General features: G+C 38.9%; 1 protein-coding gene across 3 annotated transcripts in view; it reads left to right on the top strand.

Moving 5' to 3' along the window:
- Window positions 1-934: 934 nt before the first annotated feature.
- BACH1 (BTB domain and CNC homolog 1) overlaps window positions 935-24822 on the top strand; it is a 30267-nt gene continuing 6379 nt past the window's right edge. Inside the window, exons 1-5 of one of the 3 annotated variants that reach the window (XM_080577685.1) lie at window positions 935-1085; window positions 3846-3966; window positions 15625-15922; window positions 19767-21149; window positions 22807-23013. In XM_080577685.1, the coding sequence (XP_080433811.1) occupies window positions 15683-15922; window positions 19767-21149; window positions 22807-23013 (1830 nt within the window). In that variant the 5' untranslated portion in view covers window positions 935-1085; window positions 3846-3966; window positions 15625-15682. Of the gene's footprint in view, window positions 1086-3845; window positions 3967-4224; window positions 4395-15624; window positions 15923-19766; window positions 21150-22806; window positions 23014-24822 lie in introns of those variants that run through there. The other 2 variants (XM_080577683.1, XM_080577684.1) reach the window with 2 other exon arrangements.

Consider the following 24822-nt stretch of genomic DNA (forward strand, 5'->3'; position numbering starts at 1 on the left):
CAAAGGAGCGAGACAGGCATCTCCAAAAGGAGTTTTCATCACACCTGTCTCAGACACCCACCATAGGAAGGGGAAAATTACCCTGTGGAGATGCCTATCTGGTTCCATTGACTGCACAGGAGCCTAAATAAGTAGCTTAGACTAGACAGCTAATATTTAGATGGGTAAAGATAGGTGGGATGAGTCTCACCTTTAGCATTGGAATATGTTGCAATTCAGCTCTGGAGAATTTATTAGCCAAGTTTCTGCTGTATGAAACCAGCTTCAGCATAGGAACTGAGGACAAGGGCAGAAAAGATCAAACACAGTATTAAAGATGTCCCGAATGTTCCTTGGTTTAGGCTGTGCCCGTTTAACCCAAAAATTCTAAACTACACCATATTCATCCGTCTGGGCCATTATCCTCATGCAGACTAGTTGGAGCTCAGTGAAATCCAGCCACAAATTAGTACGAGCTGAGACCGAGCTGAGACCGGTGCACCCAGTGTGTCTGATGCAGTAAATGACACTAAGAAAAAGATAACGATATTCATTCTTCTTAGGGAAATAAAAGCATATGATATAACGGGACTTAAAATCCCATTGTCTTCAATGTATCAGAAAAAAAAAAATCTATTGCAAAAAAGGGCATTATTCTTCATTTTCTTCTAATTGCATTCTTTTATTATTATTTCTTCTCATACTCATTAATTCTGTGAGCATTTATAATTCCTGTTTATAAACTGTTTAATCTTTAAAACATTCATTATTCATCTGCAGGAAGATTTACTTCCTTATTTTTCAGCTTAGCTCCCAGATCTCCTTTTTGCTGGTTTTACTTCTCCTTTTTAGGAAAAAAAAATGGACTAACTTTTTTTTTTTTTAAATTATTTTTCCCCTCTCCAGTTGTGTCTGATTTCAACGAGGAAAGTACTTACTCAGTTCTTCAGTCTGACTATGAGTGAGAAACAAGCTATTACACCATAATTTCTTTCTCTATTGTGTGGGAAGTCAGCATTGCATCATCCCTAGGACCGAGAACAAGAGATGAAGATCCCTTCTTGGTGGGTGCGGTCCAAGGTCTGGTAGCCAACCTTCAAGCCAAAGTAAGAGTTCTTTTTGTTTTGATTTATTTCTTCTCCCTTCTTTCCCTTGCTTCCGCTACAAAAATCTTAAGTGTGAGATCAGAAAAGAAAAAAAAAGAAAAAAGAAAAACAAACAAACAAAAAAACCCCAACACTTACCCTAGTGGTATTTTAAATTTTCTGCTTATGCTTAAAAACTGAACTAATTCTCTATTTCTGTAACTCAACTTTTACCATTTAAACATTTTGTTAAGCTGCTTGTTTCATGTCTGAGTACTTGGGCATTGGGAATTGTCAACATGGGTAAAGGCATGAAGTGGTAGAAAACATAAAGAACAGCTATAAAAACTGAAATTCAGGATATGTTATTATTAAAAATGTAAGAACAAGCGTTACCCAAATCTCAAGCATAAAGATACTATTTGGATATCATAACCAAATAGTTGTTCTTATAGATATTTGCCAACAAATTGCTTATGCTATTTTGTAATGAAACCCTGGTTGTGCCCGTGGAATATATTGGGCAACTAATTAATAACTAAAATAAGAACTAAAAATAACTGAATGCCCTCCTAAGGACATGAAAAGCAGTTATCAAACAGTCAAAGAAGGAAAATTGGTATTAGCCTCTAGCAAAACTGAAAGTCTCAGAATTTTGCTCGATACGCTCTTTGTATGAATGGCAGGGAGAACCACACCCTCCCTTCATGATGTGCGATTTTTGCTAAATCCCGCATGAGATCACAAACATTGCATATCTTCATTTTACAATACAGTTGCATTTAGCGAATTGGGGCCACCACCAAATTCTTGCTTACTCAAAATACAGGAGCTGTATAAGCACGGGATTAACAGTTCTGTTACACGTGAAGGGAACTGTTAGAGGAGTTATTTCCATTTACAAAGTATTGGGTATAACTTGTTCCTTTAGCAGAAATACACGAGTGAATTTGTCAAGAGAAATTCCAGGGAAAAGTAGGGAGTGGAGAGGCAATCCGGCAATCCTTCCTCCTATCGGAAGATTTTTCTCACCTAAAAGGTATTGTTCTTCCTTCACGGAATGCTCGCAAAGTCAATTTGTAAAACAAACAAACAAAGGCTGTAATTATATATATGCACATATATGCATTATATTAGTAATTGAATATCCAATTTGCTTTTCAGTCAGCAAGTACTTTCATGTCTTCCGCTCGTGGCTCAGTACCATACTTTGCACTGCTGCAGTTCTCTACTCTCTTTCAACCATCTCTTTTGACCCAATACCCTCTGCTTCATTAGCTCCAGTGTAACCCACGTGCAGCATTTTCATCTTGGCCATTAGCGCGGACGAACACATGGGTATATAATTCTGTTTGCTCCAGGCCTTTCAGAGAAAGCCTTGCTTGACTAAATCTCATGTACAGACAACACAGTAGGTTGTTTATTCATGTTCTTTTATTTGTTCTGCATAATTGTCAGTTACAAATGACAACTGTTACCCGTCCCACATTAATGACTCTTAAAGAATCCAGGAACTTGTAAAAGTAAAATGAAAGGTGTGTCGCTTTGGAAGATGTTTAAAGTTTACGTGCCTACAGCAGGCATAACAAAAAGCCAAACCAACTTTCACCTGGTGGAAACCTAGACAAGGTGTTAACATCTATCTCAAATGTTGTCAGCTGAGGAAAAGACAGCTTGCGTTTGGCAGACTTTTCCACCTGAATGCAGAGATTACAAAGTAAGTACAGCAGTTCCTCAGGGGCTGTGGTAATTGGGAACCCTTGAATAAACAACCTGGAACTGCTACTCAGGGTCTGGTTGCAGATCTGCTTTCACAGTGCTTCAGGTTGTTATTTTTATTTTGGGTAGTGTTGAAGATGTCTGACCGAAGAAATACTAACAAAATACACCTTTCAAAGCAGAGACTAAAGGGACTTAAAAAATGATCCAAGGAAACATTGAAGCCTGCCTGTGAAATACAGCCACTCCTCACCTAAAAAAAAATAAAAAATAAAAAAGTCCCATTCAAAAGCTAACAAAAAACAACAAAAAAGTCAATAAACCAGCAGGGATTTCCTGTCTGTTATCAGTTTTAATTTGGTATAATGACTATTGAAGAAAGCTTTTGAAAAATTCCTTTCTAGGTTGCAGTGGAAGTGAAACTGTTCGGTGTACAAGGGCTCCCCAGTTCACTGGGTGGGGGCTGGAATCAGCTGTAGACCCTTCAGACCTCCCATCTGTGTGATTTCTAGCTGCTTTGCCACTGAAAATAAAAAAGAGTTTCATTATCATCCTAATGGTAACTGAAGAATGAGAGTATTAATACATGTAGGACTAAAGTAATATATATAAGTATGTTTTTGACACCCAGTGCTTTTCAATAAGCATTTTTTCCCCACGGGTTCATCTGTTTCTGAATTATGCAAGGTCAGTCATTATGCGCAGACACGAGGGGAACTCCCTGCCCTTTCATATACACCTATCACTACTACGCCTCACCAGTAAGATTTTTACTCATACCTTCCCCCAAAATTCCCATGAAGGCCAAAAAGAGGAGTAGAACTTCTACTGTAAAATAGCTTGGGAAAGTTACAGGGCACTTAAATACAGGGTAAGAGCATGTATTTCACATTTGCTTTTTTAAAATGTAATTTTTATGGAGCGTAAAAGGGATTCTGTAACTTGTATGTAAAGAAAATTGTTGACTTTGTTAGAATGTCACAACAATCACGTTCCTAGTAGCTGGTATGACTGACAACGTGCCTTTCACAGTTGCCATCACTGATGTTTTGTTTTATTCAGGATATGCGGCTTCTGGAAGGAGATTGCCCTCCGTGGCATCCTTGAACATACAAGCAGATGGAGTTTCCCCCCCTCCCAAGCGGCCAACAGCATTTCCCCAACCTTTTAATACACAACAGAGGTGAGTTCTTTCCGTGTGACACTAAGTTTCCCTCAGCAGTGCCTTCCGGATGATAACTAGAGATATAGCAAACAGCCTTTGGCTATTTATTAGCAGAGGAAAGCTTTAACCCGCGCCACAGCCACCCAACGAGGGTCTCTCCTCAGAGCCCGCGGAGCCCGCAACGGCCACCGGCGGCGGCCGCGCGCATGCGCCGTGCGCGGGCGGTCGGCGGGGATCGCGGCGTCCAATGGGCGGGCGGGGTGTGCGCGCGGGGGCGGCCCGTGTTGTCGGGGGTCACCTGACCGCCGCCAAGCCGCCGCAGTCGGGCCGCAGCCGCCGGGGCAGCAGCAGCCGGGGCGGAGCGGCGGGAGGGAAGGAAGGGCGCGCGCAGGCGGTGGCCGCGCTGCTGCTGCCCGCGCCGCGGCGGCGGCAGGCGCTGAGGTGAGGTGCGTTGCGTTGCGTTGCGCTGCGCGCGCGCGGTGCGGCCGTTGGGCGCCCCTTGGGCTGGGGGGGGCGCGAGGGCAGCACCACTTCAGCTGGAGGGGGGGGGGGGGGGGGGGGTGAGGCTGAGGCGCGTTGACCGCGCTGCGCTCGGGCAGCCGCAGCCCGCCTCGGTTCCCTCCCCCCCCGGCTGCCCCGCGCGGTTTGGGTGCCCGGCAGGGGAGGGGAGGGAGGGGAGGGAGGGAGGGGGGCGGCAGCGGGCCGGCCCTCCGAGAGGGCTCGCTGCGGGCCGTAAACAAGGAGCCGCAGTGCCCGTCGTGTCGTGGCGAGGCGCTGGGCGGGCTGTGGGGCGCGGTGGGAGCCCGGTCCTGGAGCCTATAAACTACCCGGAGCCTCTAAATTTTCGTTAGAATTAAAGAGAATAAAAAGCAGCGTTCCGTTAGTAAAGATAACGCTCTGCGTACAGTTCCGTCACGCAGTGACTTTTGACAGACGCGTTGATTAGAGGCGCTTTCAGGAAGGTGTGTGGAAAAACATGCTTAACTGTAGTGATGGAATAGTTGCCATCTGGAAAGAAATACCATAAGTTAGTTGCATAGCTCCACAAATCCTTTATAGTCCTTTAAAGTCACACTGAAGGAAAAACAAATGGGAATCTCCTTATCAAGCATGAGTGAATTGAAGCAGTTAAGATACGACGTCTTATTTTGTGGGTCGAGTTTCCCCTTTAGAGGTGACTTGCGTGGCATAATTCCTCTTGCGTGTCCTGACACATGAGTAAGCGGCGTGCGCGTTTCCAAGCGGTGAGGCCCAAAGGTAGCAGATGTGCAGAGAGAAACAGTTGCTGAGAGCAGAGTATCCACACTGCATGCCTTTCATAAGGATCGTTTTGAGATGATTCTGCTAGATCCCTTAGTATTTGGACTTCTTTAGGTGTACTTCTAGAGTATATCTTAATATAAAAGGAATCTGCTTTTGTAGGCTGGATCTGTCTTGTGAGGTGAATGGAGGCACAGTAGGTGAGATGTTTGGGAATTCTGCTTCACTGGCATATGAAGTAACCGAAATGCTAAAATGAGCACTTTAACTTACGTCTGCTGTGTTATTGAGTGTCTTATACTCAAAAACGTCCAAGAACTTAGTGTAATAGGATCTTAGTATCTTAAGGATATTTGAACAATAGCAATTTGATGTTAATGTGAGAATTGTCTGGTATTTGAGGCCATGCTCTTCACCTGATCACTTTGATCAGTTAGCGCTATCATTGGGCATAGAAAAAAGGTATTGTTGGGGGTAGAACAGAGACATCTTTGTACTTGAGTGGTAATTTGAGTCCCAAATAACTGCCCAATAGTTTGGGCCCAAGTCTTCTGTTATTTCCTCCCCTCTTCCCCCACCTGATCGGGTGAGAAAAGGTGTTCAGATAAATTTCTCATGTTTCCATTCAGTCATCAACCTGGCTTTCTCCCTTCACTGGGCTGACTGGTGTGAGGGGAAGGATTGGTAGGCCAGTTGAAGGACTTGTGTCTGAGTGCTGGTGTTTCAGTTGCCCCTTTGGGTTTTGACACTGAAAGTTTCATGAGGGAGGTTTTAGGGGCTGAAAAAAACTTGGGGGTATTTATAGCATAAGTCTTGTTTATATGCAGTCCATAGTTAAACAGCGGTAACATGTTGGTTAACGCAAATGTGGGTAGGAACAAAACCTTAAGTGAGCAAAAAATAACTGCTGAAACAACCATGAAGTTGTGTGAATTCAGCTAAGTATGCCCAAACTGGGGATAATTTGTGAGGACTTCCTGCAGCTTTCCCTGTCTTTGTTTCAGAAGTTAACAGTGGGGTGATGTTGGGAGGGAGTGCTCACTGTGATGAAATAAGTCATAGGCTGTGTCGCAAAAGCAACTTCCATCTCCAGCAGCATGCTGTATTTTTCAGTTAAGGCCCTTTTTGTGGTGGGGAGAGGTTTTGTTCTTTGGTAATGTGAAGGGAAAATAGTGTTCTTCAGTGTCTTGTGTAAATGTGAAGTAGCAGGTCAGAGTAAAGCTCAGCTGACCTGTCAGCTACTGAAACTTTGCAAAGAAGGGTGAAGTGTGTTATGGAGGGCAAACTGGCTTTAGAAGCACTAGTGAAACACAAATTCAGTTTAACCATTAGACGTACACTGAAGAGTGGAAGACATAGCATAGGGTCTGCTTAAATGCCTTTAGATGGACTGCATCTTAAAGAATATCCAAGTAATCTTCAGAACCTTGTTCAGATAGTGTTTGTGAGTGACTTCATTTTAACTGTCAAGATAACGCTTAGATTCCAGTCTTGGCCCATTAGCTAATACTTTCATAAGAAATTAAATAACACTTGCTATTCCTAGTACCGTTTGAAGTCTGGTATTCTGTGTTTTCTTCTCTAAACAGAAATATAAATATTGCGAATTCTGATCAAATTTCCATATGCTTTTGTGTTTCTGTAGCAGTGTGTCTGAAGTTCTTCCTGATTCATGCCTAAAATTTCAAAATTTTGTTTGTTTCACGTGCTGTGAAGAAAGGTTGTGGAAGCAAATCAGAAGAGCTAAAAAGCTACCACAAACAATGTTACTTTCAAGATCACTTCCAAAAAAATAGTTACTTTGAATTGCCAATATATTTGCTTCTCAGTTCTTTCTGGGTTGTTTCTTGGATCCTTTGTAAGTTAGGGTAAGATGCATTAGAACTACAGATGGTTAATTTACTATTTGTTATAAATATTTTGACATACATACTTATGAATGGATTCTGACTGTTGTTTAAATGTAATTCATGTGGTTTAACTGTGGCAAGGAGTAGAAATATGTAGATACAAATGCAAAGGTATTTGTCCTTTAAGGCAAGAGTTGACAGTAAGTACTTGTTGAGCAGGCTTTGTTATTCCTTTTACCTTTCATCCTAAATGAATATTTTCAGTCAAGGCATAGGCAACTTCCCAGAGTAACTGTTGAATACCAGCAGAATAGAAGGATTGTAAATGGTGGGATTTTGCTGCAAAAGAGTCTCTGAAATCTCTTCAGTCCTATTTGTTTTTAGCACTGGAACAAACCAAATCCCACAAAGAGATTTTTTTTTTATGCCTGATACAAAATTTTAGTGGTGTAAGGTAATATTAAACTGCAAATCAAAACACTTTTTTTTTTCTGGCTTTGATACGGAGTGCTTTATATCACCTTCTCAGGGAAGCTGTTCAAACCTTTACTCTGGTGAAAGTTCTGTGTTTATACAATATCCGTGTCTTCTTTTTTCTTTAAAAATCCCAGCCTCTGGAGTATAATGTCTAGTAGGATTCTTAATTCTCTTTCCTTTTCTCCTCTCTGAGTTCTCATACAGACTGCAAATATTTAAAAAAGTGAATCTCTAGGCTTAAAACCTGGAAAACAAATTGTGACTGTGAGACTTGTCAGTGGCCTGACTTTCCATGAGTCTTTTTAATTCTCACTTGCGACTTGACAAGAGTCCAAATGCTGCGGTAAGAATTATGCAGAAATGCAGCCTAGTCATTTTTTAAAAGCTCGTTTTGTAATTAAGCTGTGAACAAATACCATCCAGGTGTTTTGACTAATAAAGGATAGCTTAGAATTTCAATTATGAATGTGCTAATCATCTGAAGATGAGATCTACTTTCTTTATAGGAGAAAGCATTGTTTTTATGAACAATGCCAGTTTGCTGTAACCAAAAGGGTTTTTTAATCACTTTGTTCTTTTAAAGTATCGTCGGACTGATGATGGAGAAGCAGTAAACATGAACACTAAAATGCTTGTTCATCCCTTGTCAGCATAACGTGAATCAGCAGCTATTAACTGCTGTAGGCATTCATCTGTAACATAACTTCATTTCCTTAAAAGGCGAGGAAGTTGGGGGCAAGGACAGCTACAAAGCCTTAGAAAAAAGCATTTGCCATGCATTTCGAATAAACTGTCTCTCACCCAAACAGTCTCGTTTTAGCAGTAGTAAACAATAGTTGTCCCTTTGTGCTTTATATTTGTGGATGAGAGGTTTTTTACAGAATGAAATAAACCTGTCTACTCTAAGGGAACTGAGAGGGAGATAAGTGACACGCTTAAAGTTACTTGATACATCAGCATAAGAGGCAGGAATAGCACTTGGTTTTACTTTTCAGGTTATTTTCTTGTCTATAATACCTTTTTTCAACTGCTCAGGTATTTAAGGGGTTTTAAGAGTACAGATAAGTTATGAGCATTGTGATTGCTGAGCAGATGTTTTCTGGCTGCTGCATGAGAAATAGATCTTGCCAGTTTGGTTGTGATGATGATCACAACAGAAAGCTCATCTGGATGTCCAAGTTCAGGTTGTGGATTCAGGAGCGGTGGCCTGCCTGAGCTTTGGAGCTGCTGAAGATGAACTGCACTTGCTGCTTCCTTGTATTTCAGGAACTTTACCCGTGTACTACTGGAAATTACTGCGATTACTACTGGGTATAGATATCCAGCATGCCTTTGGAGGATGGTTGTTCACTAACTAAAGAATAAGGAACAGGTTTTTGTTTACTTTTTCAGTAAATTGAGTAACTCTTTGGTTGGATAATTTACAGGAAATGTATTGTAGCGGAAGGTCTGGGGGGGAAAAACAAAACGAACCCTGTAATTGCTGACAGATTGGTGGTAGAGCAACATAACTGATACCTGAGTCTAGGAATAGATTAGCTCCTTTCAGGAATTTCTGAAATGGAGTTATTGACCGATGGAAAATGAGAGGCTGTTGCTCTTGAGAACAAAGCATTGACTTGGTAGGTTGTAACTTGTATAGCAGTCTTTTTTTTCCTTGGCTCTTGCTAGTACCGTTACTCTCTTTGTAGAGCTCAAGACCTAAGAACCACGTCAGTTTGAGCTGGTTTATTACCCCTCTTGCTATTGAGTGTATTACAGTTGATGGTAGCAAAGTACAGTCCTGTGTTTTATTTGACAGTCTTTCACAGGTGATCATTAAGCTAGGATGCTCACTAGATTTGCTCAAATGCATGTGCCTGTGGGTTCCCATTGATCTTGCTGAGAATTAGATACTGGAGTTTCTCTTCTGGGTCTTTAGATTTGCCCCGCAGAGTTTAAATTGTCAGTTTGGCAAATCAGCCATCTCTGTCCTGAAAATGCAAGCCTCCTGAGTAGGAAAGGTCTGACCGTTGTTGGTTTCCATGGATTTGTATGCTCTGATTTGGTATTTTTAAGGACACTTGAAACACTTGGCTCAGAATGTTCAAAAAGTATTTTAGTAAACGTGTACACAAATCATAGGTGTATCCTTCTGTCATTTCTGCTTTTATTTGCATTAGTTTCCATTCTCAAACGTCTACCTCCGTTCTAAGTGCCATTTTAGTATTTTTTGGCTGTTTTTCCTTTAGGAGTCTGAGAGCCTATGGAGCTGACTTCTATGACTCATTCATTTTTTCTGGTTGTGAGTTTTCTTCTAATGCTGCCAGTGGATCTTTCCAGCTTCAGCTGGTCTCACATGCAAAAACACTTGCTTCAGCTGTAAAGCATGCCCCTTTGTATGCTGAAATCTCTCACCTTTTTCTTTTTAGTGTTTGTGGTGTTTGAAAGCAAACTGAAGGATGCTGAATTTATTCACCAGTGTGAGAGCTGTCATGCTGTTGTTTTAAGTTACTTAGTAGTGAAGTTCTTGGCAGCTCTTGTAGGCAGGCGGGGACATTTCCAGCTGTTGTTTTTGTCTTCTCTGGTTAGAAAGAATGATGGAAGTATACAATAAACAGCTATAAGCGTACATAACTGGTGTTATTTGATTGTTTCTGAGTCAATGAAAAGCTTTGTGGTAAACTATATGACTTGGGGGGATTTTCCAACATAGATGCAAAATGCAGGCTATTCTGTTTAAAGCTTCAGAGTCCAAAGAAGTTCTTAATATTAAATAGTATGTTTCATTTATTTAGTCAGTTCGGTTGACTTTTATGATCCTGTATGTTTGGCATTCATTATAAATAAAATATTTTGGGCAGAGCATGGAAGTTCTAGAAATTCTCAGTAGGAAAGATGGATTTTTTTGGTAGTTGTTCAGCGGGTATCTAGATGAGCGTTGAGGCGATGACTTGAGGTAATTGCTGCCGATGTTAAAACTTGCAATGAGCTGTTGGGTGATATTTTATTGTTTTAAGGTTTCAAATGCTTTCTTAACATCCACATCTTAGTGCTGTTGCTTTCGGTTAGCAATAGCACTTTCGCTTTGGAACAGGATTTCTGTTTATCTTCCTTGTGCGACTGTAAAGGGCTTGATCATTGGAGCATATCGTGAAGTTTGTGCTGAATGATGCAAGAAAGGTGGATACTCCTTTTGAGTGTACATAAACTGTGTTTTACTATCCTTTGCATAGTGGGAAAGTTACTCCTTAGCATTAAATATTTCAGCTTCATTGATAACTTGATGCTTCAGAGCTTCCTTCACCTCTGGCATAAGGCTCTCCTGTCAACCACAGGATGTTCATTTGCGTGTGGGCTTCTACCTGCTGTAGTGGTGCTGCTGAGCGTGAAAGTTACAGTTAATTTACCTTGGGCCAGATTTCTGAATGTGGAGGAGAATTGTATCATGTGCACTGTTACAAGGTTTTATCCGGGTAATATGTTCCCGCTCTTATGCTATCTGTTCCAAGATAATATTATCTATTATGTTCCTTCTGTAACTTAGCAACTGCAGTTCCTTATAGCTTGACATGGACTCGACCAGAGTGATCATCATCTTTGGAACACATGTAATTAGAGTCAAATGGGGACGACTTAAGGTTTTCCTGAACATCAGCACTGAAGTGACTCTTTACTTCCCTCCCTACCAGTACCTGCTCTGGAGGATTACTTAACCTGCTTTATTCTGCCATCAACAAGCAGTTAAGGAGAAGTTACTTTTACCAATTGTAATCTATCAGAGGAACATACCTCAAGTCTGTTTTAATTTTACTCAAAGTAACTTACACTTTCTATACTGTGCAGTTACCTCCATGTTAGTAATATAAATTAATGAATAACTTCAATCATGTGAAGAAAAGGAGTCCTGGTGAGATCTCTTATTTCCGGATAAATCTGGACAGGCATCTTGCTCCAAGCTCTACACTGTATCCAAAGAAACTTCTTTCTTAACATTGTTGGCAGTGCTAATTTTCATTAAGATAACAAGTATTTTGTATGTCCTTTGAAAATAAATATGTATATATGAAGTCAATTAAAGCAGAGATGTCTAAATCTCCTGAAGACATAGTAATTTTACAGGTACCTGTTATTCATAATTTTCCTGTTGAGCCCTATGGTAGAAGGGAAGAAAGAAATCAGTATAACTTCGCTTAAAAGGCAGAAAAGCAGAAAAGGGTTTTATAGCCAGTATTTAAGAGATAATAATTTTGCCCTTAAGCAGAATGTTCTTGATCACAGTAGCTGCCTGATAAAGAATGGCAGCTTTACGGTCACATGCTTTGCTGTGTTTTCAAAGTAGAGCTCGATTCATTCAGCTGCAAGTGTTCCTCCAGGTAGCTCTTATACTAGCACTCGTGTTAGTTTCTTTCCTCTCCCCTCAAGCCTCTGAGGTTATTTGGTGCCCAGAATTTCACAAGAGGAATTTAAGGAATGCCTTTGTACTGACAGTACTAGTTTTCTTCCACTGACAGAGGATTCATACTTAGTGACATACGGTTTCTTCTTTAATCCTTTCAACCTGCATTATAAGGACTATTTTAAGTTTAAGATCTCTTTGGATTCTTCTTATTTTTGATGGTGACTGCTCTGTTGAATACCTTAAGCAGTGTTCTTGCCTGTTTTTGTTTCTTAGCTTCTTTTGCATTTAGCAAAATGATTGTTAGGTTATACTGACTGAGTAAACGGGGATTTAGATATAGCCATAGGCTGACTTAGAGTATTTCTACAAGTTTTCTGTGCCTACCTCTAGTTTTCTTTCCTTAAGTGTTCACTTGAAAACAAAGCATGGTAGAATAGGAGACTGATAACTTTCAAGGAAGTAGTTTATCACTGTTTTGAGTGTCCTGCTTCCTTTTTTTAGTTATTTGCATCTGAATTGTCTGAGGGGCGGAAATCTGACAGGTGTTTGTAGTAAATGAAGAGATGCAAGCTGCACAGCTGTATTGGGGCAGGGAAAGCTTGTGAAGGGCTGTGCTAGGGGAACAGTTGCAGCTTGAGTTTGCAAGTTACACACCTTCTTAAAAAGTACCATCAAATTGCTTTGTCTGCTTCAAACCTCTTACCCCCTTTGGCCATCCATAAGTAGTATTAATTGGAAATAATTTGTGGGTGCTCCAGAAGAATAGTTAGAGTAGGAGGGACACAAAACAGTGTAGAAAAGATTTTTTTTTTTCCCTATTGGAAACAAGAATACAGAGTTTCTGCTAGCATTGTGTTTGTGGATGTGTATATAATGACACTTTTATGGCCAACAGTATTCTGGACATAGAGTGGGAAATCTAGTTGGCTGTCATGACGTGTTATAATAAATGTGTGGCCTTGCCTTTATTACACAACTGGAAAACAGAATTAAGACACAGATTTGACCTTTGTTAGTACTTCTCTTAAGTATGACAGATTTCTTACAGTGCTTACATTTTTCCTTTCCTGTTTGATACTTAGTTTTCATGAGCATTTTCAGTCTTTTGGTTGTTTTCCTTTTGGTTTCTCTTTGCCATATATGAAGGTTATTAGATTTTTACAAAGACGACAGATTTAGTGCTTTGGTATCTGGTTTTTGCTTTTTAAAGGTTCTTTTAAATTTTGGAATGTTTAATGAAATGCCACATCTTGTATTTTGGACATCTCAAACTTGTCTCCTGTTTAAAAAAAAAAAAGTGGGGGCTTAGTTCTTTGTAAATCTTTACATTAGGAAGTACAATATTCTGTCAGATTAAAAATACTAAATCAGGTTATACTCAAATAAAATGCTTTCACCCTTGAAGAAACAGGAGGTGGTGTTTCCATGTAGAAACCTTTTTTTTTTTTTGGCAGCAACAACATTGGAAATTCGTTATCAGTGCTTTAAGTAGGCTGCACAGGGTTTTGAAAGCACGTTGTGTGCCTTGTAGAGATGAAGTGGAACAGGTTCAGCTGTCCTCCACGCATATATATGCTACTGTTCCTCTTAACCTTCCATGCTGTGAAAGTGTAATGAGCTGGACAGGATATTGGAATGGATTGTTTTATAAGGGAGAACCCAAGGGCAGCACGTTTGCACGGGCTGTCTGAGGGTTGGGAGGACTTGAGGAAAAATAAAGAACCCCTAACTTGTTGCAACTAATCTTCTTATGCATTGTGCCTAGGTGCTCAGCCTAAAATAGGCCCTTATCTTTAATACTGCTCTGTGCTCCCCACCTCCTTGGATTTAGTCTTCCATTTTGTCCTTAGTTCCTCATGTCATTGGTTGTTAGACCTTCTGGTAACAAACAATGCGTGCTGTAATATCTGAGGAATATGGTAAGGATATTGACTTTCACAGTTAAGCTGTGATGTTTATTTAAACAAAAGTTTGTAGTCATTCATTAGGTATATGGAAGAAAGATTTAAAGTGTGTTTTTTTCTTCCAAAAATAAGCTTTTCTGGATTAACTACTCAAGATATAGCTATTGCTTAGTGGGAAAGCTCTGGTTTGTGTAACTCTGTCTTGGAACTCAGATTTTCACTAAACAAAATTTTGTAGTTTTAAGCAAACACCCCAAAATAGACTTACTTTCTTGGTCAAGTCGTGAACTGTAGTTTTGTTAGTGAAGTTGAGCGTGCAGTATTCCATTAGGGAGTGGAAGGTGTGAATAATGTTGACACTGCTTTACTGGAGTCTGGACATTTCAAAAGATCACTAAAAATGCCTGTATCCTGTGAAAATAACTGGAGTCATGAGTAACTAGAAGTATAGCTTGGCAGGGTAGCTGTTTTTTTCTCCCCACTGTGCTGAAAAATGCTCCTGCCCTCTTCCCTCCTTGACTTGTGAAAGCTTCCCATATCTGAAAACTGAGGATTCATATTGGCTACAATTTTATTGTTGTTGGGAGCTGGCATATCATAACAAACCATGTTGTGCAATACGATGGTTGAGTAGTTTTGTGTCAGCAACTGTCTACAGTTACAGTAACCCTTGCGTAGAGTAGTCCAGTGTAATGGAAGTGCTTAGTTTGTTAATGTAACGCTATTCCCAGTGACATATTTTTCTTGTAGATCACCAGCTAGTTCCAAATCTGACTTTGTAGCTTCTCGATCGAGCTTTAGGTGTGAAGATGCTTTCTATTATGCCTTTTTTCTATCTTTTTGAAAGAAGGCTCGATCCAGACAAAGTAGGAAGTTAGAAATGCAGTGTAAAGATTGGACTTGGAAACAGTGTTAAACTTTGCACTCTGTAGGAGGGCTGACTTTTCCTGGCTCTTTATTTCTCAAACTCTGTGAGTTCAGGAATAGCTTCAGGACACTTAAGAGTTTATTTCTGAGATTTTGATATTATATCACGTAGTGTTATTATCCAATAAATACTGTTATTTCAGAACTTTGTTCTATCACACCATTGCCAGGTGATCTGAATCAGTGTACTATTATGAAAGAAAACTCTTGACAAGCGTGATCCAAATAGCAATGAGCAAAAGGGCAGGAGGAAGGCTGCATTGGGGAATTAATGTAAGCGGAAAATAAGAGAACTAATGTGCTTAAAAAGTGAAGTATTTGCTAGAGAGAAAATGAAAGTTATTTTTTTTTGACTGCTAAAACAGTAAGAATTGTTAAACTACTTTTTAAAGAAGATAGAAAAAAAATTTCCCTCTGTAGTGGATGAATCAGTAAACAAGTAGTTTATGTAGCATCTTGGTGGATTTTAGCTTAACAGGTCTGGGGTTTATTTCTCTTTACATTTTCATAGTGTTGGAGTTACTAACTCCATAACTAAAAATTAATGCTTAAATAATTTCTAGGCATTACAGTTAAGTTGTTATTAATGACTTGCTGAGGAAAAACTGTTCTATATCACTGAAGTCAAGGGAAAATGCTTTTTTCAGTCTGTTCAACTATTAAACCAATACCGAAGATGTACAAACCAAGGTTTGGATATGTTAAATGCTCATAATCATGTATTTGTGGTATCATGAATGAAACATTAGGTGTTAAGCTTAGTCTTCGAGTCAGAACAGGCAATGCCTGTTTAATGGTTTCCTTTTTATGTTCTAGTATCATCAGTATGTTCCTGCTGGGTATGATTTTTATGTACACTATTTTTTTCTCTCTCCAGATTGGAAGAATAGAAGCATGCTTTCCACTGAGACTTACACCAACAGTTGTGATACAGAATGTCTCTAAGTGAGAAGAATAGTGTGGTTTTTGCATACGAGTCTTCAGTACATAGTACCAATGTACTTCTCAGTCTTGATGATCAGAGAAAGCAAGATATTCTTTGTGATGTTACTATTTTAGTGGAAGACCAACGATTTCGGGCTCACAAAGCTGTGCTTGCAGCTTGCAGTAGTTACTTCCTTTCAAGAATTGTGGGCCAGTTGGATGCTGATCTTATCATCACTTTACCAGAGGAGGTGAGTGTCGCTTCTGTATTTTACCAGTCCGTTCTTCTGATCTGTTCTGTTCAAATCTGTTTTACAGTAGGCTGGTGCTTAACTGAGATTAGAAGTTAAGGGAAGAGGACTGAGGGGGAAGGAATTTCTGAGTTGTAAAGCTGCCATTGATTTGACGTAAAGGCTAGACAGATCAGAGGGTATATCACAGACTGAAGATAAGTAAATACTGTGCTGGGGAATGTGTAGGGTAGAGCTGTTCAATTAAGTGTATATTACTTTTAAAATTGTGCACCAGATTCAAAGCATATGAGCTTGTCAAAAAACAGCTGTTTAACATAGACTTCAGTTGTTGAAGAGGCACTGCAGAACTAGTCATCCTATACGAAAAGGGAATGCTTCTGGAATAGTAAACAACAAATGAATGGTATTACTGTTTAAAGCTTTACACCAGCATCATCGAGGTTTTGTTTAAGAAGGTTTGAGAAATACAACCATGCTTATATTCATTGCTTGCAGCTTACCATTGTTTTTCTTCTGTTCAGTTCTCCATCTTTTTTGCACACATAATTAGCAGCTCGATCTTTTTTCTACTGTATTTTTGTACTTTTAAGACTGAGAAAATGTATTACAACAACTTGCTTTCTTTTTTCAGTTGAAATCTATACTCTTAAATCAGACTGAATTCAAAGGCATGCAGTGGAAATGAGCCAGAACCTGTCATCCATTGGAAAGAAAATTGATTATTAGATACCTGAAGCATCCAAGACATTTAAAGATTTCAGTTGGTATTTAGTTAAAAGCATTCAAGACACTTAAAGATTTCAGATGGCATTTGCTTAATAGCATTCAAGGCACTTAAAGATTTCAGATGGTATTTATTTAAGAGGCATGAGGCAAACAAATGATTGGATTTTATATTAACCACTGTGCTTGTAAATGAAAAGTCAAGAGCCTCCAAGTGCTCTGTGCCCGGAAGTAGCAGTAAGCTTAAGAGTTGGTTGGTGCATGATCAATGGTTTTCCAGGAGGAGGTTTTTGGTAATCAACTTGGTGAGGGGGATAGAAATAACACGCCAATTGTTGGCATGTCAACTGAAATCATTAAAGCAGGAGGAAAGGTGCATGCGAATGAATATTTATAGTGACACAACATTAGTGACTTGTTCACGTAAAAGAGTAAATTGAGTGCTAAATGTAATGTATTAATACATTCACAGTAAGCCTGTATCTCATTAAAATAACCCCTTCACTGTATCCAGAATCTTTCTGATTTGATTAAAAAAAAAAGGATCAGATGGTTTCTTTAAAGAGTTTCCGTGATCTTTGCTATTCTCTGATCAATGACTTTGTAACAAACCTATACCATATCATAATACCACTACGTCACTTTTACTCAACTTCCTTACCATGCCTGTGTGTTCTTTTTCCCCTTTTTATTTTTGATAGCCTATCGTCTCTATTAAAAGAAAAGTAATGAAAGGAGCTGATAAGGAAGGGAATTAGGGTGATGGGGACACAAAGTCATCATCTGGAGTAAAAGAGAAGGATTAGTGACATGTCAAACTTTTGAAATGATGAAAAATAGGATATTAGAAGAATAAGAAATGTACATCAAAGTTGGAGGGGGGGAGCAGTCTGTTGTAAAGCACTGGTGTTCATTCCCATGGACCTGTGAACTCAACCTGAGTTAAAAGGGAACCAGAGTTTGTAAACAAAATGGAAGAATTTAATAATCCTGATACCATGAGTGAGATGAGTCCTCATAAGTCTACAGCTTAAGAGTATCATTTAGCATTACTGATGTAAGAACTGAATATGCTGAAGTAAGAAGCAAAAATACCACTGATTAAGAGATAAGATTCACTGTTAGATCTCATCATTTACTTGATAAGTTGCTGAATCTGAAAATGTTTTTGAGCTTGTCTTCTGGGAACTGCTGAATACTTTGAAATGAGTCAATTTATGAAGCTGCATATATGAGAGAGACAAATACTAATCACGTGGTTTGGTTAAAAAAATTCTTAACCTTTTTAATCATCCAAAGTATCTGAAATTTAAAAGGAAAGACACCAGTCCATAATCCAAAATGCCAAAATATTTTTGGCTTTAGATTGGTTCATATACGTTATATTGTCAAAACAAACCACTGACATGTTGCTGTCTGTTCGTTCTGTTGTTTTCCTACTAATGTTTTTACTAAGAATTGGAATTTGAGCCAAAATGCAAATGAAATTTAATGGCTTCTGCAAGACTTGCTTTTTAGGGTCAATCAGTCCAAGAGTCATTCTAGTCTATCTTGTTTGAGGATAGACATCTAGAAATGTCTAAGAGAAAGTGTAAGGGGTATAGTGTTTTTTTCTCTTACTATTTCATTTTTTAGTGATAAACATATCTACCTTATGTAGGAAAAACAGTTCTGAAATATCATTGTCCTTGTTTTGTTTGGTTATGTGCATGAGTGCAATTTGTTTGTAAACCTACTATAATGATTTGTTGGCTGTACTAGGTTTCAATACTTGACAACATATGGATGAACTGTCTTTTCCCTGTCCATATTGTTAGGGATGAATTAATGTGATAGTGTAATCAGTATTCTTGTCTCCAGAGAATACTTGAAACACTATTTTAAGTATTCTTTACAATAAGGTCATGAGATTTTTATTTCAGAATGTTTTTTTTCCTGAACTGTCTCTGTGCAGATCCCTTCAGCTGCCTTTCATGTGGTATTTATGTTTTTTTTAAAAAACGAACTCAACTGATTCCTAAATCAAACTGTATTGTATAGTAAATTTTCTTGCTGGCAGAAGAATTCAGTATAGTTCGTGCATTAATATGGCACTTTATTCAGCATAAAGCCCTGTTCTTTAAAATAAAGAAGGGTACCAGAGTGTGGGCTTGAGTTTGAGTAGTAATAATGAACATATTGCTTCATCTTGTCTTTGCAGAGAGGCTAGTGAAAGTGTCATGTAACTTGGAATATGATGGTCTGTTTACGCTTTCCTACTTGATTCCTTAGTAATTTTTTCTTGTGTAGATCTTGTTCAGTTTGTGATGATACAGTTTCGGTCATCTTTGAGTTCCCTTTTTAGGTAACTGTTCTGCAGTAGAAACTGAGATGATAGTGATGGAACTGTTCCAGTAAACTTACGTACTCCAAAGAGGCTTTAAACTGAGAATAACTGCTGTTGGTGTAGGGTTTTGGGTACTAGTCTTTTACATCCATGGGAAGAAGAAAGGAGTAGGATGGATACAGTAACAATATGTGGTCAAATTCCATTGTTTCAAAAACTCTTATATCAGTGATGCATTAAACTGAACAAATAGCAGTAATTGCTTTTCAAAGGAATGATTAATGCCAGCAGCATCTTGATCTTATTGTAGGGTAACTCATGCGTAACTTCAGTTTGAAAGATATTTTTGCAAAACTGGAGTTTGGTTACTGGTTTTCAGTGTACAGCAATATTTTTCACTTGTTAGTACTATTTAAAAGATTCATCACAGTGAAGAAGATAATCACCATAAAATACACAGGATAAAATTGTGTCAGAAGATTTGTTTTACAATGAGTGTGGCCAGATTTCCCCTGCGGAACAAATCTGTTGCATTTTTCTTGTTCTCTGTCTTGATGGCATGGTTTGCTCACTGGTAAATGTGAGTTCTGCGTGTTTAAACCCATTTACAACATTGGAGCTGTAACTGGAAACTTGGCAACTGAACTGTCTGGTGTACTGGAATTGGAAACACGGAACCTTGTTCTCTTTCATACTGTATGTCCTGGTTGAGAGGAGGCAAGTGAGATTTGGTTGTGGTTTCACCAAGAAGGAAGTTGGCCTTACTAATATTCTCTTTTTTCTTTTTAATAGGTAACACTTAAAGGATTTAGTCCCTTGCTTCAGTTTGCATACACAGCTAAACTTATTTTAAATAAAGACAATGTGTCTGAAGTTTGCAAGTGTGCTGAATTCTTGGGCGTACACAACATTGAAGAGTCCTGCTTCCAGTTTCTCAAATTCAAATTTTTGGACTGTAAATCGGATCAGCAGGAATGTCCTAGGAAGAAATGTTGTACGCAACATTGTAAGAAAGCAAATCCTAAAATTGGCAACGTGGATGATGGAGACCTAGAAATAGATGATGAAGCAGAAGAACTTATAGAAAAAGAATATATTCAAACATCTCACACAAAGCTCTGTAAAGATGAAGAAAATCCTAAAACATCACCTGCTCTCCAAGATAACACCAATCAAACGTGTGATCCATCACATTTAGAAAAGGGTAGCGTCTCCAGCTCATCTTCCCAATGTCCAAAGTATAGGAAATTCCAGAAAGCTTTTGGAAATGACAAGGTTCATACTACAGAGTCCAATTCCAGTATTAAAGACACTCAGGTGCCACCTTTTCTTGAGAAGGAAGTATCTGATAATGATGGCACACGAAAAGCTCAGGAGTGTGTACCTATGCAGCTGGTCTCCAAATGTGAAGAGACTCAGGTAAAAATGGAAGAAGGGGAGGAAGACACTGAGAAAAAGGAAGAGTCGAAGAAGGATTCTGTGACTCAGAGTGTTTCATGTCCTGTGGAGAAAATTGATGTTGCTGCTTTCCCTCAAAACACTGCTGCACCTCATGGACTTAATTCTGTGTCTTTTTTGCATACATGTGAGCAATATGGTAACTTGAATTTCAGTGGTGTGCAAAACAACACAGTCTTAGCTGAAAAAACTGTAACAAGTACTGGAGTTGGGAATGACAAAATTGAAGGTCAAGATGATGCACCTTTAAAGGTTGATTTGTGTACTAGAGAAGCCATTAACATTACATCAGCTGGTGATCGAAGCAGTGTGGAGAGAGAGATAGCAGAACATCTAGCAAAAGGGTTCTGGAGCGATATTTACAGTACAGAGCCCTGCCAAATACATTTACAGTCTGCAGTTCTGAAAGAATGCTCGGAGCCTGTATATTCGGGGAAGAAATCAGAGTGTCCATGGCTGGGTATCAGGATCAGTGAAAGCCCTGAACCTTGCTCTCAGCGAACTTTTACAACATTGAATTCTGTCAACTGCCCCTTCATAAGTAACCTTAGTACCGAAGGATGCTCCAACAGCTCTGAAATAAGCAGTGGAGATTATGTTCAGGGACAACAGCAAGAACAATGTCCCTATAATTATGTGATAAGTTTAGGAGAGGATTCGGAAACTGACACTGAGGGAGACAGTGAATCCTGTTCAGCAAGAGAACAAGAATGTGAGGTAAGAACATCGTTGTGTATCCTTTGCTTCCATGTCTTTTAAGGCCCTACTCAGAAGCCCGAGTCCTGTTATTTTGTTGTGGTTGCTTGTTTTAAAAACTTGGGGAATTAAATTTAAAATAACCATTTGAAGATCTGTATGGGAAATCACTGTTAATTCAGGGAGACATAAAAGTTTTGAAGTGATAGATGCTTAGGTATTAGATCTCTTCAGATATTTCTCTGGAACAACTTGATCAAAAGATGTTAGAAGTATTTTAAACCACAGCATGTGGATTCTCTTTTTTTGTCTACTTCAGTTGAACACAACTAAATTTCGTGGTCTGTTTTATAGAAACTTAAAAAGTTCTTGTTTTTGTTTTGAGGTGAGAAGGTGGGAGGGAGATAGTACTTCAGTTTTCCTGCAAAACAAAAATCAAGTTTTCAAGCTGCCTACAGTAGCTGTGCATTTAAGACCGCTTTAATAACGTCACCTTCTCCAAAACTTTGGCTATACTTGTTCCCTTGAAATGCAGAAACTATTTTGTGATTCTTTCTGACATGTCACTGCTTTGGTAGCATTGTAGACAGATGCTGTAAGTAGTCAAATCTCAAACGGATTTACAGTGTACATAGAATGACTTCTGTCACAGTTCCTAGAATTGTAGAATTGCAATGCAACTCTGTGTATGGTGGGACCTTACTGAGACTTAAAATAAGTGAAAGCTGCCATTCCTGTAGAAGGTTGACAGACCAAAAAGGGCCAGAAATGGCTTAAAAACATTCCTCATCTTTACATTACAAAGAAGAAAATGGCATCATAGCTTAAGGTAATACTTCGCCCATTTGCTTGTCTGCTTATTAACCAGTGATAGCCAAACATAAAAAGGGTGGTGGTTTTTTATTTGCTATTTAAATGAATTCCAGATCTTTAACCACAGCAAGGTAACGTTCTACTGTTTAATGTACTCAAATAGAGGGATTAAAATAGTGTCTTTAGTTGGGTGCTTAATAAAACCTGACACTTACTTTGTGAAGATGGTTTTCAGTATTTATCAGGACTGTATGATCTGTGTGTTTCTGATACCTGCTTCCGTATGTAGCTCAGGTGTACATACTGTGTACATAGACTTGACTTAGTAGCAAGAGCCTGATTTTTCTCTCTTCTCCAGCATTAAGAGTTATAAAACAAACACTAACTGCCAGTAACTGCTCTACTTTAAGTAGATGCCTGTTTCATACTAACTTTTCCTACAGTAAAATACAAAAATGGATACAGAATACACTCTTAGTAGCAGGTTAGAGGAAACTTTAGACTGCATAATGATTCTTGACACCTATTTTATGCACAACCTAACCATAACTTAGTTTTAGAATGTATCGCCTAGGTGATTTGCTGTACACAGGGATGAATTTTTGGTCCTCCTCTCTTCATTCTTTTGAAGATCTAGTGTAAATGTGCTCAATTATTTCTCCTGTTCTTGAGCTCATCTGTTTGAAACCCCTGGATTTTATCCACCTCATCTGATGGCTATATTACTTTGCTCTTGCTTCTGAGATTAAGGAAGAAAGATAAGTGTTGTGATAAAGAACGCTTATAATTAAAGACTTGAATTGACCTGTTGGAGTATGTGTAAACCAGTTTCACCTTTGACTTACAAATGTATCTTACATTCTAGGTAAAACTGCCATTTAATGCACAAAGGATTATCTCACTTTCCAGAAATGACTTCCAGTCATTTCTGAAAATGCATAAATTAACTCCTGAACAGTTGGACTGTATTCATGATATCCGAAGGCGAAGTAAAAATAGAATCGCAGCACAGCGATGTCGTAAGAGAAAACTTGACTGCATACAGAATCTTGAATCTGAAATCGAAAAACTGGTATGTATAAATACTCATTACTAATATTGACTTGAGTCTGTCTTTAAATGTCTTCTTTGGATATCTGCCAGTAGCTTGAGGTGGCTTATTATTTTATCCACTTAAGCTCAGAGAACTTTCAGTCTTAAACAGATGACTTCTTGATAACAGTTCTAGATTTTTCTGTGCCTACTCTAAAATGTACGCTTTTCCTCTCTGTTTTTCTGTGGTAAAATTTTATCACAGCATAATTCTTGGTGAAGGCTGTTTCAGAACTGCCATCAGTATTGAGCTTAATTATACAGAATGATTCCCACACTGTCATCTCATCCTGCCAAGTTCTCTACCTCTCTGTACTTTCCTGCTTTGCTTTTTTTTTTCCTTTGGCTCATATAGTTCATGATCAAGTTTACTGTTACAATATTGTTGGTATTTGTTCTTGTAACATATCAGCACAGGCTGGTAAACAGTTTCTTGAGTCTTGAATCTTAAAAATGAGACACATGCAGAAAGGCAGAAGATACAGCAGAACTCAGGAAGCTGCTTGCAGTTTTATCAGTTTTATCACGATTGTAGCTGAGGAATTAATGCATCCAAATTTCTCTACAGGCATCTGTTTACATATTTGCTACTCATTTAAAGTGATAAATGTGTAGCTTCAGACAGCTGTGCATGATCTGAAGTTCTTCTGGCAAGAAAGTTATTGTGAATGGCTTTTTTCTAATGTTTTTCTGACCCTCTCATCTCAGTTTTGTTGTTGATTACACCAGATGAACTAAATAGTTAGGTTTACTGTACTTTAATTTGTCTGGTGATTAAGACTTTGTGCTCCATGTAGGTGAATTTAGTATCTGCATCAGGAGCATATGTAGTCATGTAAACACGTCTTTTCCTTCTGACCTTGAAGTGAAAAAGAAAATAAAACTAGAGCAAAGGACCACAGGCTAGAAACTTAGTTTCCAGAAATGCTTCATCTTTCACAAAATGAGATATTTTTTTCTGCAGTAAATGAGAGACTTTGAGGGAAGGCTGAGAGTGCCATACAACCCTGATGAGTTGACAGAGCAAGTCCATTCAGTGTGCCGAATGAAGATATTCGAGTGGGGAGGGAAATCAGGTGGTTGTGCTAATAAAAAAAAAAAATTATATTACTCAGGCAAAGCAAGAAGCTGTTTCTGACATTTCAGAACTTTCTGTTTGTTTCTGTTGTCTTATGCGATTTCTGTTTGTTTTGTAACTTTGTCAATATTGTGCAACAGTTTGGGGAGAAAAATTTAAAGACATGATTCATCTGCAAGATTAGACCTGTAGTTGACTAAACGATAATTATAGTGTAATATCCTTTTTTTCTGTGGACCTACACTAGAACAGAATGAATGTCTGCTGTTTGACAGAGATCATTGTGCGAGTGCTAGACAATGAGCATTGAGAATTGTGAGGTGAGGCCTGAGTTCTGAATTGTGCTCTAGGCACAAATGTTTCCTGTCACTTTTTTTTTCCCGAGCGGGTAAGTTTCTTCAGAACTTCTTGAGAAAACGTTGTTTGGAGCTGTTGAGAGTGTCTTAGGGCAGCTGATGCTGTGCGCCGTCAAACTTGTGTAAGTTGTGCACAAATACAGAAACTGAGACTTGTCTAGGCATAATTTTTGGGTGGCTGGAAGAAGAGACATCTGAAGAGTGTATGGTACACACCCAGGCTGCTTTGTGCATGGCGACTCCTGCCTCCTTTCTGCTTTTCGGGGTCAGTCTTGGGTCTCAGAAGCTGGTTGCTCTTCTCACGGTATTCTCTGTGATGTGGCTCTGAGAGAGGATAATGCGGTATAGCTATAGT

Source organism: Anser brachyrhynchus, assembly GCF_964034855.1.
Source record: "Anser brachyrhynchus genome assembly, chromosome: 1".
In the NCBI taxonomy this organism is placed as follows: domain Eukaryota; kingdom Metazoa; phylum Chordata; class Aves; order Anseriformes; family Anatidae; genus Anser; species Anser brachyrhynchus.